The sequence below is a fragment of the Myotis lucifugus genome, unplaced genomic scaffold (genome assembly GCF_000147115.1).
Source record: "Myotis lucifugus unplaced genomic scaffold, Myoluc2.0 scaffold_883, whole genome shotgun sequence".
Taxonomy (NCBI): domain Eukaryota; kingdom Metazoa; phylum Chordata; class Mammalia; order Chiroptera; family Vespertilionidae; genus Myotis; species Myotis lucifugus.
Window position 1 is genome coordinate 128,309 of NW_005871931.1, and position 19,156 is coordinate 147,464.

A 19,156-nucleotide genomic window follows, 5' to 3' on the forward strand; every position below is an offset into this window, starting at 1 on the left:
GCACGCCCCTACTGGGATCGAGCCCACAACTGGGGTATGTGCCCTGACCGGGAATCGAACCGTGACCTCCTGGTTCGTGGGTAGAAGCTCAACCACTGAGCCACACCGGCCCGGGCTAGACAGCCTTATTTTTATCAGCAGCAAATCAGATAAGCCAGGAATAGGGATAGAAGCATTTTACTAACATACACAGAGAAAACCACTGTGTAACAAGAAGTGTAAGTGACAAAGGTTGCCCCTTTTAACCGGGCCTGGGGCTGGGGAAGAGTGAGGCAGCTGTTGCTTTTCACAGCAAGTCCTATACTTAAAAAAATCATGTTCACGTACCTTGGTATAAATTTTAAATATCTTTCGTTGTCATAGAATATGTAGTGGACAAGGAAATATACTAAAGACATACCACTTAGTGAAACCAGGTTATAAAGTAGTATGTCTTGTTAGATTCTATTTTTTTGTATTTGGGAAAAATATAAACATAGAGAAAAAAATCTGGAAGAATGAATCACTGAAATGCTGAAGAGTGGTAGCCCTGGTAGAATTACAGGGAATTTCTTTTCCTTTGTCACTTGCTATCATTTTTTAAAAATATATTTCATTATTGATTTCAGAGAGGAAGGGAGAAAGAGAGAGAGATGGAAACATCAATGATGAGAGAGAATCATCAATCGGCTGCCTCCTGCATGCCCCCCACTGGGGATCAAGCCCACAACCAAGGCATGTGCCCTTGGCCGGAATCGAACCCAGGACCCCTCAGTCCGCAGGCTGAACCTCTTGCAGGGGGGCGCTGCCCCTCCCTCATTCGCACACCTCACATCACCCTGCTTGGCCCCGGAGGATGGCTGGTTAGCCAGAGACGGGTAAGATTCCTCAGGGAAGGAGCAACCTAAGAAAGGCGCAGTCGCAGAGGGGCCATCAGGAGACAACTTGGGGGTCAACAGAGGTGGGGCACAGACCCTCACCCCCCCCAACTTTGCAGAGGCCTGAACCCTCACCCCTTCTGAGGGAGGTCTCCTGCCCCCATGGCCGCTTTGCTTCCCATGTCCAGCTCAGATCGGGACCCAGGTAAAGACAGAGACTGGCTGACAGCAGCTGCCCTCTCACTGCAACAGGACTTGTTTCCCATTTCTACCTTGGACCACAGGGAAAGGGGCAGCTGAAGGAAAGGGCTGTGTCAGGATGCTGCCTTCTTCCCTTTCTCCCTCTTTTTCTAAACACTTCCATGCCTTGTAGTTCTTTTGCTTTCTCTTCTTTTTCTCTCTGCTACCCTCCATCTCTGCCTCCTCCTCCTCCTCCCCAGTATCTTCCATATCAGCCGATCCAGAGGGCACAGCTGACTCCTCCCCGGACACCGACACCACCATCAAGCATGGCCCTGATGGACCCTTTGATGCAGCCCTTCAACTCATGACACCGCCCGCTAGCCAGATCAACAAGGACAACCAAACCCCCGACTTGAGGACAGCTGAAATCCCTTGACTGAAGAGGCCAGCAACCTTCTACAGGAACAAGGCTCCTTGTGCACTCTATCCACTATGTTTATAGCTATGCTCGCTATCATTGCTTGTCAGTCTTCTTCCAAGTCTTAAACAACCCAATCCGGGAGGTGGCCGCTGATTTACATGCGCTATCATTTAAAAAATAAAAAAGGGGGAATTTGCCGGAAGCCGGTCTGTCCTTGCTGCTTGACACAGTTGCTGCAGGGAAGAAACATCTGCACAGAATATGTTTCAAGGGACCTGGCATATATGGCATATTGTTCTTAATATGTTTGCTCCCCTTCTTGGTGCTATGTGTTTTAACCAAGGTCACCTCTCCTAGAAAGGTTGTTTCCCCAGGGAGGGATTTTTCCCTGAAGTTAGGGAGGGAATAAAACCCCTTAACTAAATGCCAGGTGGGTAGTTAATCACTTTAACTACGAACAATCACCCTTAAGCTACATAATCTTTACTCACTGGAATGGAGATAAGAAACGCCCTAACCTTTGGAATAGAAATTGAGAGGATTAAAATCAACTGGTATAAAAACAGCTGTAACAAGACAAGAAAGGACAGAACTTGGCTGGAGATCCAGGCTAGAGATCCTGGCTAGGCTGCTGATCAACTGAACGCTGTCTCTGTGTCATTCCTTCTTCGCCGACTCCGTCCACACCTATGGGAACCCCTGGACCTGCTGGGGCTGGACGCCAACAGATGGCACCCAACCAGGGACCCTTAGACGAAGTCATACGGAAGCGTCTCCTAATTGATGGAAATGATGCTGGAGATGATCGAAGAATTAATCTACTAGTGAAAAGTTTCATTAAATGGTGCAACTCTGGATCCCAGGAAGAGGGTTACAACCAGTACCAACGTATGCTGAGTACACTGTCCCAGTGTGAATTTTCCATGGGAAAAACTTTGCTGATATATGATATGAATCTCAGAGAAATGGAAAGTTATGAAAAAATTTACAAAGAAATAGAATGTAGCATTGCTGGAGCGCATGAAAAAATTGCTGAGTGCAAAAAGCAGATTCTTCAAGCAAAACGAATACAAAAAAATCGCCAAGAATATGATGCTTTGGCAAAAGTGATTCAGCATCATCCAGACAGGCATGAGACATTAAAGGAACTAGAAGCTATGGGCAAAGAATTGGAGCATCTTTCACATATTAAAGAAAGTGTTGAAGATAAGCTGGAATTGAGACTGAAACAGTTTCATGTTCTTCTTAGTACCATCCACGAACTTCAGCAAACACTGGAAAATGATGAGAAGCTCTCAGAGTTGGAGGAGGCTCAGGAAACAAACGTGGACGCAGATCCTAAGCCATAGGCCAGCACTCGCCACTCCCCAGCTATTGAAGTAGCAACACGATCTTAGCCTGTTTAGCATTTGCTGTGCTCTTGAGAGATTTAAAGTTTTTTTTTAAATTAAATCTTTATTGTTCAGATTATTACATTGGTTCCTCTTTTTTCCCCCATAACTCCCCTCCACCCAGTTCCCACCCCACCCTCCGCCATCACCGCCCCCCACTGTCCTCATCCATAGGTGCACGATTATTGTCCAATCTCCTCCCGCACCCCCCACACCTCTTTCCCCCCCCAAGAATAGTCAGTCCATTCCCTTTCTATGTCCCTGATTCTATTATAATCACCAGTTCATACTGTTCATCAGATTATTTGTTCACTTGATTTTTAGATTCACTTTTTGATAGATGTGTATTTGTTGTTCATAATTTGTATCTTTACCTTTTTCTTCTTCTTCCTCTTCTTAAAGGATACCTTTCAGCATTTCATATAATACTGGTTTGGTGGTGATGAACTCCTTTAGCTTTTTCTTATCTGTGAAGCTCTTTATCTGACCTTCAATTCTGAATGATAGCTTTGTTGGGTAAAGTAATCTTGGTTGTAGGTTCTTGGTATTCATCACTTTGAATATTTCTTGCCACTCCCTTCTGGCCTGCAAAGTTTCTGTTGAGAAATCAGCTGACAGTCGTATGGGTACTCCCTTGTAGGTAACTGACTGTCTTTCTCTTGTTGCTTTTAAGACTCTCTGTCTTTTGCTCTTGGCATTTTAATTATGATGTGTCTTGGTGTGGTCCTCTTTGGATTCTTTTTGTTTGGGGTTCTATGTGCTTCCTGGACTTGGAAGTCTATTTCTTTCACCAGGTGGGGGAAGTTTTCTGTCATTATTTCTTCAAATAGGTTTTAATATCTTGCTGTCTCTCATCTTCTGGCACCCCTATAATTCGGATGTTGGTACGCTTGAAGCTGTCCCAGAGGCTCCTTACACTATCTTTGTATTTTTGGATTCTTTTTTCATTTTGTTTTTCTGGTTGGGTGTTTTTTGCTTCTTCGTATTTCAAATCTTTGACTTGATTCTTGCGATCCTCTGATCTGCTGTTGGGAGTCTGTATAATATTCTTTATTTCAGTCAGTGTATGCTTAATTTCTAGTTGGTCCTTTATCACAACATTGAGGGTCTCACTAGATTTCTTGAGGATCTCACTACATTTATTGGCGGTTTCTAGAAAATTCTTGAAAAACCTAAAAAGTGTGGTTTTGAACTCTATATCCAGTAGTTTGCTTTCCTCCATTTCTGTCATTTGTGTCCTGTTTCTTTGTCTCGGCATTTTTTATGCTTCATTGTGTCGATAGAGTGGCTTTCTGTGCTAAGTGTCCCAATTACCTGAGGTAGACACTCTTGGTGCACCCCCTTGTGGGCTTTGTGCACAGTCTTGTTGTAGTTAAGCCTTGATTGTTGTAGGTAACACTGGGAGGGTTTGACCTCCAGGCCAATTGGCTGTGAGAATCAGCTGTGTCTATGGTGGGAGAACTTCTGTGCTGAAAACACCCTTATGGGGCAAGACTTGCTTCAGTGGGGCTTTGGTGCTCACTGAGTCTGGCCCCTGAGTGTGTCCCTTATGGATCTGAGGAGTTGTAATTGGATGGTCCCACTCTGACCACTGGGTACACTGGCTCTTGGATCTAAGGAGGTGCTAATCTAGCCTCTGCCTGAGGCTACCCAGCAGAAGCTCAGCTGTGAAGCAATGCAAGTTGCCCTGGGGCCTTGGGGCAGCTGCAGTTTGTTAAGTAATTTTCAGATTACAAAGGGCCGGGCCTTTCATATGCAAAAGCCTCCATGCACGGCTTGGGCAGGGTGGGTCCCAGGGGATCAACAGGGCGGGCAGAGCAAGCAGTATGGCTGCTCTCAGTCATGCCTTCAGAGGTCCTGGCAATCGCTGCGAGTGCCTCCGAGAGAAAGCTGCCCTCAAGTTCCAACCGATGCCAGACAGTCCCGTTTCTCCTGTATGAGTCTGGGTCCCCAGAGACTCGCCCAGAATTGGAGCTCAGAGCCTGAGACTCCTCCGGATTGAAAAAGACAACCGTGTCCTCAGCCGCCAGCCCTCTCCGCATGCACCTCCGCACCTTTGTATTTTACTTCTGCACTGTACCTCCTCTGAGTCTCGGTATGCTTCTCTCTTTCCTTCTTATTGTAGAAATTCCACTCAGCCAGCCTTCCTGTGGTTCTGGATGATGTTCGTTATGTCTCTTAGTTGTATTTTTGAAGTGGTTGTGCGAGGCAGCAATCTCTGGTGTTTACCTATGCCGCCATCTTGGTTTTCTCGACATTTAAAGTTTTGACAGTGAACTAATTTGCTTTTAAATGTTTATGTACAGTTCATTCACATTTCTTCACACAAAGGAAAAAAATATTTTAAAAAAATTAATAAAATAAAGGGTGAAAAAAATAAATAAATGTAGGGAAGAAAAAAAAAAAAAAGAGTGCCCTCCTGTTGGCCACCAGAGGTCCACTTGGGAAGGCGCCATGCTCAATGTGCTATAGATATTAACTCTTTGCATGCGCACAACATACCCCAGGAGGTATGGATTGCTATTCTCCCTACTTTGCAAACGAAGAAATCAAAGCTCAGAGAGATGAAGCAACATACACAAAGCCACGCCGAAAAAAATGAGTCTGCAGGGGGAGGCTGGCTCAGGGGGTCTCCTTCCTGAACCATTCAGTCTGCCAGCTGCACGGTGTGGCCAAATCACCCGGGAGATTTACTCATTTATTAAGTATATTTTTATTGATTTCAGAGAGGAAGGGAGAGGGAGAAATAGAAACATCAATGAAGAGAATCATGGATCGGTTTCCTCCTGCACGCCCCACACTGGGGATCCAGCCCGCAACCCGGGCATGTGCCCTGACCGGGAATCGAACCGTGACCTCCTGGTTCATGGGTCAACGATCTACCCCTGAGCCACGCCGGGCACTCCAGCTCCAGTGCCGTGGGCCTGGGACGGGGCCTAAAAATGTGCAGTTTGACAAGCTCCTCAGTGACTGTGGAGGAGAAGGCCCAAGGACCACAGTTTGAGAAGCGCATAAGGCAGCGGTTCTCAACCTGTGGGTCGCGACCCCTTTGGGGGTCGAACGACCCTTCCACAGGGGTCGCCGAAGACCATCGGAAAACACATATATAATTACATACTGTTTTTGCGATTAATCGCTATGCTTTAATTCTGTTCAATGTGTAACCATGGAAATACATCCTGCATATCAGATATTTTATTTACATGACGATTCATAACAGTAGCAACATGATAGTTATGCAGTAGCCACGAAAATAATTTTATGGTTGGGGGTCACCACCACATGAGGAACTGTATGAAAGGGTAGCGGCATTAGGAAGGTTGAGAACCACTGGCATAAGGTCTCCTGTAGGGCAGTGTACACGTCACCTCACTCGGCTTGGATTTTCTCGTAGGTATCACGGGGCTAACGCAAAAAACGCAAGACTCCCAGCAGCCTCTTGAGGAGCCAGTGAGGCGAGGGCAAGTGTCTGGCATCCCTCCAGGGTCCTTAAGCAAGGGCTGACCCTAATGTGCCCAGGCCCGCCTGCCTGCAGAGGGGGACTTCCTCCTAAGTCTGGGCAGGAGGCTGATCTTGGCATCTGCCCAGATAATACAGAGATGTCAAAGGTCATCAGAGATAAAAGCTGAAGTCCAGGTGGCAGCTCGGCCCCACTCAGGCCTGGAAGGGAGGGGGAAATTGCCGCGGGTCACGCAGACAGAGCACAGCCGGCTGGAGGGGCAGCCCGGGCGCCAGCTGCTCATCCGGGTCCAGCCCAGCCCTCCACACAGCCAGCTGCTCAAGGGCCCCGCACCTCCTTCCAGGCGCACTGGGAGCACAGGGACGCGGCACAGGGACACAAATGCCTCGGAGAACTGAGTGAAGGGCCCCTCACACCACAGCTTCTCATTCTGGGGGCACTCCTCCTGCGCCCCCCTGCCCTGGGCCTCCCAGAGTCAAAGTCCTGAAGCTCTTGTCCCCCGTGGTCCCCCTGCCCTGGGCTGGATTCCTAACTGGAGTCCCAATGAGACAAATCAAGAGCCCTAGCTGGTTTGGCTCAGTGGATAGAGCATCGGCCTGCGGACCAAAGGGTCCCGGGTTCGATTCCGGTCAAGGGCATGTACCTTGGTTGCAGGTTCCTCCCCGGCCCGGGCCCTGATTAGGGCCTGTGCAGGAGGCAACCAATCGATGTGTTTCTCTCACATCAATGTTTCTCTCTGTCTTTCCCTCTCTCTTCCACTCTCCCTAAAAATCAATGGAAAAATATCCTCGAGTGAGGATTAACCAAAACAAACAAACAAAACAACACACACACACAAAAAACAAATCAGGAGTGCAGACTCTAGAAGCAGAGACCTGGGTTCAAATCCTGCCTCTGGCACTCACGAGCCCTCTGCCACCAGGACAAGCCACTTAAGGTCTTGCAGCCTCACTTTCCTTATCTGTAAAATGGGGATAATAGCACCTCGCCTCATGAGGTTGTTATGAGAAGGAACGAGATTACGCATGTAAATAACAACACATAATGAGCCACGTTTGCTGACTGCTTACCCCCAAGGACTGCGCGCATGCTACCCACCCAGCGCTGGCTGCTGGCGCGGCGTCTGGCACACGACCAGCGCTCGAGTGGATCAAAAACAAAAGCCCAGAGCCCTGCAGGAAAATCCAGCCCGGCGAGCCGGCCAGGGAGCAGCGCCTCCCTCGTCCTCCTGCGTAATTAAAACACTGGCGCCCAGGGATGCCAACCCAGGCCTGCACCTGGTCACACGGAGCCCAGGCCAGCCTCAGGGCATCAGCTGCGAGGCGGGGAGGGGAGGGTCAGCCACGCACGCGAGTGCCCGTGTGTGAGCTGGTGCCGGCTCCGTGGCGCTCTGAGTGATGGTCTCACCCGGGGGGCCAGTGCCCGGTCCCCTCGAATCACAGCACAGACGTCTGTGTGGGCCCTGCCTGAGCTTGCCCGTGTGTCTGTGTGTGTGTGTGTGCGTGTGTGTGTGTCTGTGCCCCACCGCAGGGCTTGTCCGTGCTTGTGTGTTCGCTCCGGGGTGCTGTTTGTGCAGAGGTGACAGGGAGGGGGTGCCTGGGCGCTGGCACACCTGGGGGCCGCTCTTAGCTGCTCTGTGTGATGGCGGGTGCCTCCCTGGGCCATCTTCATCCCCTACTAGCGGGTCAGCCCAGCAGCACCCAGAAAGCCAGGCCGCCTGAGGCTGTGGCCGGCTTCCCAGGCGGGACGAAACCTTTGCGTCCATCCTGCAGGCCTGAGCCGGGGGCTGGGCAGGGCTCCCAGGAGGCCGGATGGGGGTGACGTGAAGCTGGGCATGTCAGAGCCGCCTGCAGGGTCCACTCCCCCACCCCGGGCCGGGGTATCGGCAGGAAGTGATGCGGAGACAACTCAGTCCCCAGCCTCATCTGGAGGCTCACCTTCCCTGTGACTCAGCCGGAAGCAGGGAGCCTCTGGAGTGAGCCGGGAATAGGATCAGCCCCTCCCCCACCCCAGGAGGTCCCCACCCAGGCCAGCGGGGCATGACTCAGAGCCCCACCCCACCTTTCTCCCCTCGGTGGCTCCTGGCACCACACGGCTGACCTGGCCCTCACGTCTCACCCTCCACAGGCCCCGGCAGGAGGAGGCCGGCGGCAACTACCAGCTTCCAGGGGAGTCAGAGCTGGGAAGGTGTCCCCGGCGGGGGTGGCAGTCCCTTCTCCCTCAGCTGGAACCCCAAAGTCCCAGAGGCTCGGGGCCCCGCCACAGTCCGGGGGAGCCTCCCAGATGCTCAGCAGGCGCACCTGCTCCCCAGGACGCACTCTGGACCCTTGGACCCGCTGTGCCAGCAGCAGCAGCAGCGCCTCTGGGGCGGGGGCGCTGACTCAGGGATGAGGGCAGCCAGCGACCTCGACACACGTCCTCCCTCTGCACTGCCCCAGCGCTGAGCAGGGCAACCTGCTGGGCCAGGAGCAGTGGGCACACTCTACCCTCACCCAACAGGGAAGTGGGGGGCGGGGGGCTGTGCTAAAAGTCCTCCCCATGGACTGAGGTCACCAAGAGAGAGGCAGGAAGGCAAGGAGCCCAGCTCATGGCATCCGGTGTTCCGGGGCAGGTACACGAAGGTCCCTGCTATCGCCCCCACCAAGCAGGCCCTGCCAGCACCCCCAGGTGGCCCAGCCCCTCCCAGACCTCCCGGTGCCCATCTGGCCAGAGCGGCCTAACCCGGGACCTGTCATGAGCCCCATCACCTGGGAGCCTGCTCTCCCACCTCCCCACCCAGGACCCTCCGCCGGGGGCTGGCTGCTTCATGACCCCTCTCTCCTGACGTCTCCGCTTTTCCTAAGGAAATTGGGGCCCCCAGGCGTCAACTCCCCGACTCCTTAGAGCCTGAGCTCTGTGCCATTAACTGCCTCACAGAAAGCGGGTTTTTCCTTCAATATTTACCCCAGAAATATGCGTGCCTCCCTCCTCCCCTTTCTCAGCCAAAACCCTTCCAAGAGCCGGCGGCGCCGTCTCCATCTCTCCATCTCCGACCTCCCACTCACTGCAGTCAGGCCTCCACCAGCCTCGCGCACGCCAGGACCCACTGCCAGAGCCCAGGCACCCAGGGGCACGGCCTCCGTGGCACGTGGCCGTGGCCCCGTGGAGGTCCCCTGACTCTGGGTGTCTGCACACCAGCCTCAAGGTCACTTCCTGCCCCTGACCCACCCCCAGGAGCTAAGGGCCTGCAGTGGCCCTACCTAAGCACGTAGAATGACCAGCGCCCATGATCCTGGCAAGGTCGCCGTGACACAGGCGTCACCACCTGCATTTTTCAGATGAGAGGACCCAGGCACAAGGGAGGTAACGTGCCCGCGTCCCCGCTGGAAGAGTGGGGGAGCTGGGCTTTGAACCCGGGCTGCTGGCTCCAGGGCTGTGTTCCAACCACCCTGCAGCCTCTCCAGGGTTTGCTTTTTTAAAAAAGTATTTTTTCATTGATTTCAGAGAGGAAGGGAGAGGGGGGGAAAGAGAGAGAAACATCGATGATGAGAGAGAATCATGGATCGGCTGCCTCCTGCACGCCCCTCACTGGGGATGGAGCCCACAACCCGGGCATGTGCCCTGACTGGGAATCGAACTGTAACCTGATTCCTGGGTCGACGCTCAACCACTGAGCCACACTGGCTGGGCTCCAGGGTTGGCTCTTGAATGTCCTTGTTCCCGGGTGCCTGCCCTTGGCCCCTGGGTCCCCACATCCACGCCCAGTGCTTCAATGAACCGGACGCTGGTAACTCCCAGAGCTCTTCATCCGGCCAAGATCTTCCTCCAACATGCCACTGCGGGGCCCCTCCCTCCTGCCCCCTCTTCAGCCTGGGGTCTCTGTGGCACCACACTCCCAGCTGCCAACCTTGCACTGTACTTCCTTCCTCCCGCCCTGTCACCCAAGGACATCCGATCCACAATCAAATCCTGCCAATGCTTCCTGCTCAGCGTTTTCCAAACGTATTCCCATCACTGTGCCCAGAATCATCCCCGTGCAGAACCAGGCCAGCACCCTCCCACCCCGGCCTCTGCAGCAGCCTCGCCCAGCTGGCTCTGCCCCCAGCCCCGCGGCTCCGGCTCCCCCAAAACCAGAGGGCTCCAGGGGACCTGTCACTGTCCTGGGTAAACCCTCAACCGTGCCCCACTGTCCAAGCCCCTGACTCACCAGCCCTTGCACGTTCCCGCTCCCGTTTCAACTCAGTGACACCAAGGTCCCATCTCCCCTCTCAGTCTTTGCTCAGGCAGCGCCCCCACCTGGAAGGCCCTTACTTTTTAAAAAAAATATTTGTATTGTTTTCAGAAAGGAAGGGAGAGAGAGAGAGAAATAGAAACATCAATGATGAAAGAGAATCATTGATCGGCTGCCTCCTGGCACTCCCCACACTGAGGATGGAGCCCGCAACCCGGGCATGTGCCCGGACTGGGAATCGAACCGTGACCTCCTGATTCATAGGTCAATGATCAACCACTGAGCCACACCCGGGCATGAAAGACCTTCCTTTTGAGCTACTCCTCCTCATCCGTCAAGACTCAGTTTCTTCTACTCCATGAGGCCTTCCTGAATCCCTAGCTGGGCAAGGGCCCCTTCTCTGTGCCCACATTTCCCCTGCACAGCTCCCCGATGCACTGGCCACACAGTTTCACCATGATGGGCTTTCCATCTATTCCATGAAGCTGACTGCACCTGAGGACCAACTATCTTATTCCTAGTTATAGCCCACTAGAGGCCTGGTGCACGAAATTCGTGCACAGATGGGGTCGCTAGGCCTGGCTGGCGATCAGGGCCTATCAGGTTCCCCGTCTCCCCGCCTCCTCCTTCCCTCACCGCCCGCGCACCACCACTGCATGGTTCTCCACCTCCCCACCTCCCCCCTTCCTCCTTCCCTCGACGCCCGAGTACACCGCCACCCACCCCTGGTTCCCTGTCCCAGCCCAGGGCCCAGCCCTGATCGGGTGCTTGGGACCTGCCAGCTGTGGGGAGGGACTGATAGGTTGTCCAGCAGGCCCCATCGGTGATCGGGGCCTGAGGGCTGGGGGCAGCTCCTGCATTGAGTGTCTGCCCCCTGGTGGTCAGTGCACATCATAGCAACTGGCTGTTCTGTTGTAACAGTTGCTTAGGCTTTTATATATATAGATAGATATTTGTATCACCTGGCTAGGTGAGTTCCAAAAAGTTGTTTGATTTGATAAGCATGCTCTGGTCCAGGGAGGGGCACCAGATTCAAAAGGGGCAGTCTGGCCCTAGCCGGTATGGCTCAGTGGATAGAGCACTGGCCTATGAACTGAAGGGTCCCGGGTTTGATTCCGGTCAAGGGCACAAGCCTGGGTCGTGGGCTCAATCCCCAGTAGGGGGTGTGCAGGAGGCAGCCGATACATGATTCTCTCTCATCATTGATGTTTCTATCTCTTCTTCTCACTTCCTTTCTAAAATCAATAAAAATATCTATATCTCTTTTTAAAAGGGCGGGGGCCATCTGGAGGCCCTGAGGCCTCACACTCACACTGCCCTTACTCTGCCCCCTCCCCAAAGCACGGAACACGCTGTCCTGGCTGGAGTCCCAGGGTGCAGACGGAAGTGTGACAGCTGAAGGCGCGGCAGGGAGGCGGGAGAGGCCACAGGGACCGAGAGGCCCACGCCTGAGTCCTGACTTGGATCCCCAACCAGCTGTGCAACCCTGGACGGGCACCTGCCCTCTCTGTGCTAGGAAGACCCAATGAATGCAGCCCTGCTCCCAGGCTACGGAGTCACCAACAGCCACACCCTAGCCATGACCCCCTCCCCCACCTTTGCTCCGAGTAAACACCGAGCAGCCCCCATGCTTGCTGCTAATAGGATGGGAGCTCGGCCTTGCCAGGTCTTCAGAAGAGCTAAAAACCTGGATTTTTATAGAAAACTTCCTGAGCGTTAAATACCGGTGGCCCATTCAAGTTTCTCTAAAACACTTGGAGGCCAAACAAAACACATCTGCAGCTGGCCCTGGCCCGCAGCCCCCGGGACGCCACGCCTATTGGAGAGTTCTGCATCCGTCCGCCAGGCACCTCGTCCCCGGCCAAGGCTGCTGGGTTGGCCCTATTTCCGACCGGGCAGCACCATCGGGGCCTCAGCTGGGTCCCTGCCCCGTCCAGGGCGTGACCTCGATAGAGTTCTTCACCAGAGGGAAGTACATAACTCATCAATTATTCAAGGCCGGGCTGGGTCCTTGGGCTGCTTTTCGGTACATTTCACAGGTGGCTCGGGAGGCACCGGCTCCGATGGAAGGAATGTGGCTCCCGTGGCAGACAGCTGTGGCTCCAGGCTTGGCCCCCAGCCTTTCTGGCTGTGTGGCCATGGCAATGTGAACCGACCTCTCTGAGCCTCGGAACAATGTCCCCCGCCACCCACCCAAGGCAGTGCCTGGCACAGAGCGGGCCATCCTGGGAGGTTTCCTCTCTCTTGCTGTTAGCGTCTGTCTCAGAGGATGGGCAAGAGGGGGGGATGGGGGGCAAAAAAGAGGCAGCAAGTTGATTCATTTGCCCACCCCCCTTCTCTTTTTTTTAATCCTCACGTGAGGATATTTTCCCGTTGATTTTTAGAGAGGGTGGAAGAGAAAGGGAAAGACAGAGAGAAATATCGATGTGAGAGAAACCCATCGATTGGTTGCCTCCTGCACACGCCCTGATCAGGGCCCGGGCTGGGGAGAAGCCTGCAACCGAGGTACGTGCCCTTGACCGGAATTGAACCCGGGACCCTTTGGTCCGCAGGCTGACGCTCTATCCACTGAGCCAAACCAGCTAGTACCATTTGGCCCCTTCTTTAGGAATTCTGATAAAAAATGAGGTTTCTGTCTACTGTCCCCACCGAGATCCCCTCGCCACAGGACCCCACCTCCCCAAACCCCACTACGCTACCAGGATGGGCTTCGCAGAGGGCCCACAAGTGCAGACCAGAGAGGTCCCATGGAGACCGAGTCGAGCTACATGTCTTTGACAAAATACTTCCCCTCTCTGAACCTCAGCTATCTGATCTGTAAAATGGGGATAATGCACCTACCATGCAGGTGGATACAAGACAACTACAGCCTGGGGCCCCCGCCGCTCTATACCTGTTACCCACCTTCTACCTTCTCCCGAGCTCTGAACGCCGGACACAAAATATGAGGGCACTGGCTGTGCCCCCTAGGGCCTGGAGGGCTGGCTCCTGCCTTGTAGTGGGCATGGTCACAGACAAGTGGTGGCTACAGAGTGACTAGGGAGCCTGGCCGATGTGGCTCAGTGACTGAGTGTCAACCTATCAACCAAGAGGTCACGGTTCGATTCCCGGTCATGCCTGGATGTGGGCTCCATCCCCAGTTGCGGGCGTGCAGGAAGCAGCCAACTGATCAGTGACTCTCTCTCATCATTGATGTTTCTCTCTCTCTCTCTCCCTCTCCCTTCCTCTCTGAAATCAATACAAATATATTTTTTAAAAGTAGAAAGAGAGTGACCAGGGAGAGGGTACAGGGTTGGGAGCAGAGAAAAGGCTTGTGGCCTTGGGAAAGGCAGGAGATGGTGTTACGGGACCTCGGTACATGTCCCAAGACGGCCGCCTCCGTGTCAGCCGCTCTCCACGCTGTGCACAGGGCAGCGCCGCCAGGACGGGGAGGTCAGAACGCGAGGAGGTGGGGGCAGGGGCCAGCTGGGGGGAGCAGCAGGAGTTGCTGAGGGCAGGCCTGCCTGGACCACCTGAACCTCAGGAGTCTGATGTTCTGTTTGCTCCTCTCCCCCTCGTCCCCCTGGGAAGGGCCCTACCAGAGCCCTGCCCACCCATCCTGAATATCCATGGGGAAGGTGGGGGTTGGGGGGTGAAGGGCACAGGCCCTAAGAAGGGGACACAGGAAGGAGTGATTGACAACACGACCCCAGCCCAGCCTTTCCTCCAGGCCCCGGGTCACCCCGCCTCTCTAGTCTGGAGGAGGAGCGAGCAGGTGTATCCAGATGTGCCCCCAAAGTTGTGCAAGCTCAGCGCTCACGGGCATTTCGACACCCAGCTGAGCGTGGGTCACGCAGAGGGCAGAGTGGAGCCAGAGAGGGGCAGGGAGGAGGGCGGTGCAGCCCAGCCCCGGGCAGCGGAGGCAGTTGGAAGAGCTGAACCAGGAGCACCAGGAAAGGGGACTAAAGGAAGAATCATCACCTTTGCTTCTCCCCCAGGGCAGTGGTGAGGAAGTCTGCACCGCTTCCTGCCCGGCTGGCGGCCTTGACACCCCGCAGAGGGCCTGCATCTAGCCGGCGCTCAGACAGTGTCTGCTCAATGAATGAACAACCTCCCCAGGCTAGGCAGGCGGGAAATTCCCACCAAGGGGAGCAGGAGCCGCTGCCTTTATATATTTTTTTTATTGATTTCAGAGAGGAAGGGAGAGGGGGAGAGAGAGAGGAACATCAATGATGACAGAGAATCACTGACCGGCTGCCTCCTGCATGCCCCCCACTGGGGATCGAGCCCACAACCTGGGCACGTGCCCTTGACTGGAATTGAACCAGGGACCCTTCAGTCCGCAGTCCAACGCTCTATCCACTGGGCCAAACCAGCTCGGGCTTTGGCTGGGGATGCCGCACGTGCCAGGCAGCGTGCCAGACTTTACATCCATGAACCCCGTCAAGGTTCCTGCTATTATTCCCATCTTGCCAATGTGAATAGGGGCCTGGAGGGGGCGGGAGCTCGCCCGGCTGTGGTGGCTCAGTGGTTGAGTGTTGACCTATGAACCAGGAGGCCACGGTTCGATTCCCGGTCGGGGCCCATGCCCGGGTTGTGGGCTCAATTCCCGACCGTGGAAGAGGCAGCCAATCAACAATTCTCTCTCATTGATGTTTCTCTCTCTCTCTCCCTTCCTCTTAAAATCAATAAAAATATATTTAAAAAAGAAAGGGTCTCGCCTAGCCGGCATGGCTCAGTGGTTGAGCATCGACCTATGAACCCGGAGGTCCTGATTTGATTCCCGGTCAGGGCACATGCCTGGGTTGCGGGCTCGATCCCCAGTGTGGGGCGTGGAGGAGGCAGCCAATCAATGACTCTCTCTCTCATCATTGATGTTTCTCTCTCCCTCTCCCTCCCTCATCTTCCTTTCTGCAATTTAAAAAACAAAAAACAGCCTGTACATCTCAGAGCAGACTGACCCTGGGTGCCCACTCCGGGGTCAGAGGACAAGTGGCTGATTCGTGCCTCATTCTCTGGGCTCAATGGGGTTTTGTTGACCGCAGGGTGCAGGCCTGCGGATTGCGTTCCAATCTGGTTTGGAAACACTGTGTCCAGCGCTTCCCAGGTGGGAAAAGCAACCCACCCTTCTTTATAGTCGGCTCCAATTTATGGCGGCGCTCACTTAAGGCTTTCTCATTACGTGTCCAGGCAGCCTGTTTTTTGTCTCCCTGCGTCGCAGCCTCACACCCTTCCCAGGCCCCAGGGTGTCCTCTAACGCTTTCTCTTACTGTTGAACAAGGGGGAAAAGATCCGAGGCTCGGAGGCCTTTTCTCCAAGGAGACTAAGCACATTCTCTTTGGGGGGCCCCGGGCTTGTACCTGCTGAGCACGGGACGCCCCCCAGGCCCCCTTCCCTTCTTTGGTCATGTGTGGGAGCACCCCTTCCGGGCGGCCCCCGGATCTCGGATGGGACACTAACGGGGGTTCCCCATAGGAAGGATGCCCCTTTTTTAGGGATATTTTTTTCAAAAACTACAGACCCGGCCCCCTTGTTTTACAGGTTTCCAGCCTATGGGCGGGGGGGGGGGGGCGTTGGGGGGGGGGTTTCAGGAGCGGAGGGCAGATGGCAGGGAAGCGGGTGTGGGCTCTAGCTCCATGCCTTTCTCCCTGTTCTGAGAGGAAGGTGCCCTGTCGCATGGTCACCATGGTCCTGCCCAGGACGGGCAGGCTGCCAGGAACATCTAACGAGCCCCCAGGGATGAGGCAGGAAGCTGCCTCAAGCCACGGTGGGAAGGTGAGCTGGTCAGTCACGGGAGAATTCCCCTCTGGGGCACCCAGCCCTGCAGGACAATCCGCACGCAGACGGGAGGGGGGCGGGGAGCCAGGCCAGGAGGAAGCCCGGTGGGGCGGGCACTCCGGGCTGTGGTGCAGCTCAGTAAAGCGTGGCTCTGTGCTCAGCTCCCAAGGTCAGGTGCCAGGGAGCTGCTGAACTCTGCCGGGCTTTGGCGGGACTAGGACAAGAAGTCCCCTCCGGGCTGACCCAGCCTCAGGAACACAGGGGAAGGTCTATTTCCTCCACAGCGTGGAGGGCAGAGTATGGACTGCATTTCGACCCCTCAGCGGGGCCCCAAATGTGTCATCTCGGGGGGGTCCTCACAGATGAACCTGAGTGACTCAGTCCTCCCAGGGTTAGGATTTTAACATGATTGTGATTGTGTGTGTGTGTGTGTGTGGTTAATCCTCACCCAAGGGTATTTTTCCACTGATTTTTAGAGAGAGTGGAAGGGAGAGGGAGAGACAGAGAGAGAAACATTGCTGTGAAAGACACATATCAACTGGTTGCCTCCCACAAGCACCCTGACCAGGGCCAGGGATTGAGCCTGCAACTGAGGTACGAGCCCTTAATTGGAATGCCTTTGACTGGAATGGAACTCAGGACCCTTCAGTCCTCGGGCCGAAGGTCTGTCCACGGAGCCAAACCAGTCAGAGCGAACATGAATCTGAGGACACAGACACGCTGACCACAGCACCAAGTGACCCGTGCAGGGGGTGCTGGCGTGCGGCAGCCGTACTGCGGCCTGGCAATGGTCATGGGTCTGAGGAAGTGGCCAGGTCTCGGAGCTGTGTGGGGAATCCCCCCAAAGCATCCCAGCTGCTCTCGGTTCCTCCTCATGGCTCCCCAACACGGCTCCCCAACTTACTGACGCCATAAGCGGTCCCCCATGGAGTTCCGGAGCCGGACACAAGACTGCCCCTGAGGCCATACATGGAGTCCCTCGAGCAGCAGTCCCCACCTCATCTCACCTGCCCCCAAAGCTGAGAGGGTCTGAGGGCAGAAGGGAGCTGTGGCCACAACAGCGAAACAGCCAGGCAGCAGCAGGCCCGGGGCCGGATACACGTGTACCCTCACTTCACACGCCGGAGCACCCAAGGGGCGGCGGTCAAACCACAGGCCGGCACCGCCCCACCCCAGGCCGAATCGCCCCAGCTCTGCAGGACACGCCAAGGCTGAGTCTGTGCCTAACACAACAGCAATGACAGCGAGCACTCGCTCAGCGGTTTCTTGTGCCAAGGCCCGTCCTAAGGACTTTTCAGACATAAACGGGATTGACTCCTCACAGCCCTGAGGCAGGTGCCGGCGTTATGTGCCCATTTTACAGATGAGGAAATCAAGGCCCAGAGCGGTCGGGCAGCTTGCTCGGGGTCACGTGGTTCCTAAGTGGCCGAGGCCGGTTTGCAGCCAGGACACCTTCTCGGCGCTACTGGGCCACGAGGTGGCTCTGAGTGCTGATTCTGCTACTCTTCCCTTTTGCAAACAGAACGCTCTTAAGGGTGGGGAGCGCTGTAAGAAAAGGACGTCTGTAACCTGGAACCTATAGGTCCTTTATTCTAATTCACACAGTGTGACAACCAGCGAGTGAAAGGGCTCAGAGAAACAACACCTATAGACGTTATGCCCACGCAATACACCTGGCTTCACGAACTCTCCCAAAGCAGGCTTGCAAGGGAGCTGTGACCGGGAGTATTTTGCAAAGCGAGCAACCTGGGGCTCAGGGCGGAGGTGCTGACTTGCCCAGGAGCAGAAATGGGCTTAGCATCCGGGTCCCTCCGATTTCAAAGAGAAATTGGAGAAGCAACCAGGTGAGAGAGGAGTAAGGAGAGGGGGGAGCAGAGGGCTGGAAAGGGAGGGGGCCACAGAAGCAGCTGTGAGCTCCAGGGGAGGGACCTGGCCCGGGAGGATGGTCCTCCTGCCTCCAGGGCCTGGAGTCTCGGCGCACCCAGACTGCCCCCTCCCTACTACGGCCCCTCCCAGGTCCTGGGGGACCCCACCGTGTCCATTAGGGTGAAGGATGGGGCGCCGGCCCTTCCTCCTGTGACTTGCTGGAATACCAAACCCCGGTGTTTACGGGGCCGCAAGCACAGCCCCCTCCCTCCACCCCGAGCTGCCCGCGGGGGCGGCACCGCGGCTGGCTCTGGTCAGCATCAAAGACAAGCAGATGCGCAGGCGGACCGGCGGGTAGCCAGCACCGGGGGTGGGGGATTGGGGGGGGTGAGGGAGTCACAGCCAAAAGGGCACCCTAAAGAGGCAGCAGGGGGGCGAGGAACCCCCCCCCCCCGCATTAAAAGAATGGAAGAAAGGAGCCCGCGGCACCGACAGCTCCCCTCTCCCTCCCTCCCTCCGCGTAGCGCTTTCCAAGGAGGAGGGGTCCCAGTGAACCCCACGTCTCCAACGCGCCCCCTGCCTCCTTTGTCACAGCAACGTCCGCACGAGGCACTCGGGGCCGCCTCCCCTCCCCTCCCCTCCCCTCCCCGGGCCCGCGCCCCGCGGGGTCGCCCGCACTCACCCAGCGGCAGGCTGATCCGGGGCACGAGCGCCCGAGTCGCAGGCGGCGGCGGCAGCAGCAGCAGGAGCAGCAGCAGCGGCGGCGGCCGGGTCCCCGGGGCCATCACGGCGCGCGCGGTTCGGACAGCGACGGCGTCTTCCCGGCTCGGGCTCAGGTGGTTCCACTGGACTCGCGGGCGGCAACCCCGCCCCCGGACCTGGGGGTTGGGGTGCGGGTCACGTGGCCGCCGAGAGCGCGCCCCTCCGACCCCCTCCGCGCGGTCCCGCTGGCCGGGCTCCGAGTCAGCTCTCCCGGGAGCCCGGGGCGGAGGGCGGCGCCGGAGGAGGAAG

The 19,156-nt window shown here is 55.7% G+C and overlaps 1 protein-coding gene and 1 pseudogene across 1 annotated transcript in view; one reads left to right on the forward strand and one right to left on the reverse strand.

The window, feature by feature from the left end:
- The window catches only part of SEMA4B (semaphorin 4B), a 34,124-nt gene extending 14,974 nt beyond the window's left edge, over positions 1-19,150 (reverse strand). The window contains exon 1 of the mRNA XM_023747454.1: positions 18,828-19,150. Coding sequence (XP_023603222.1) covers positions 18,828-18,930 — 103 coding nt within the window. The 5' untranslated portion in view covers positions 18,931-19,150. The remainder of the gene's footprint in view (positions 1-18,827) is intronic.
- LOC102417263 lies at positions 1,966-2,870 on the forward strand (annotated as a pseudogene).
- Positions 19,151-19,156: the final 6 nt, after the last annotated feature.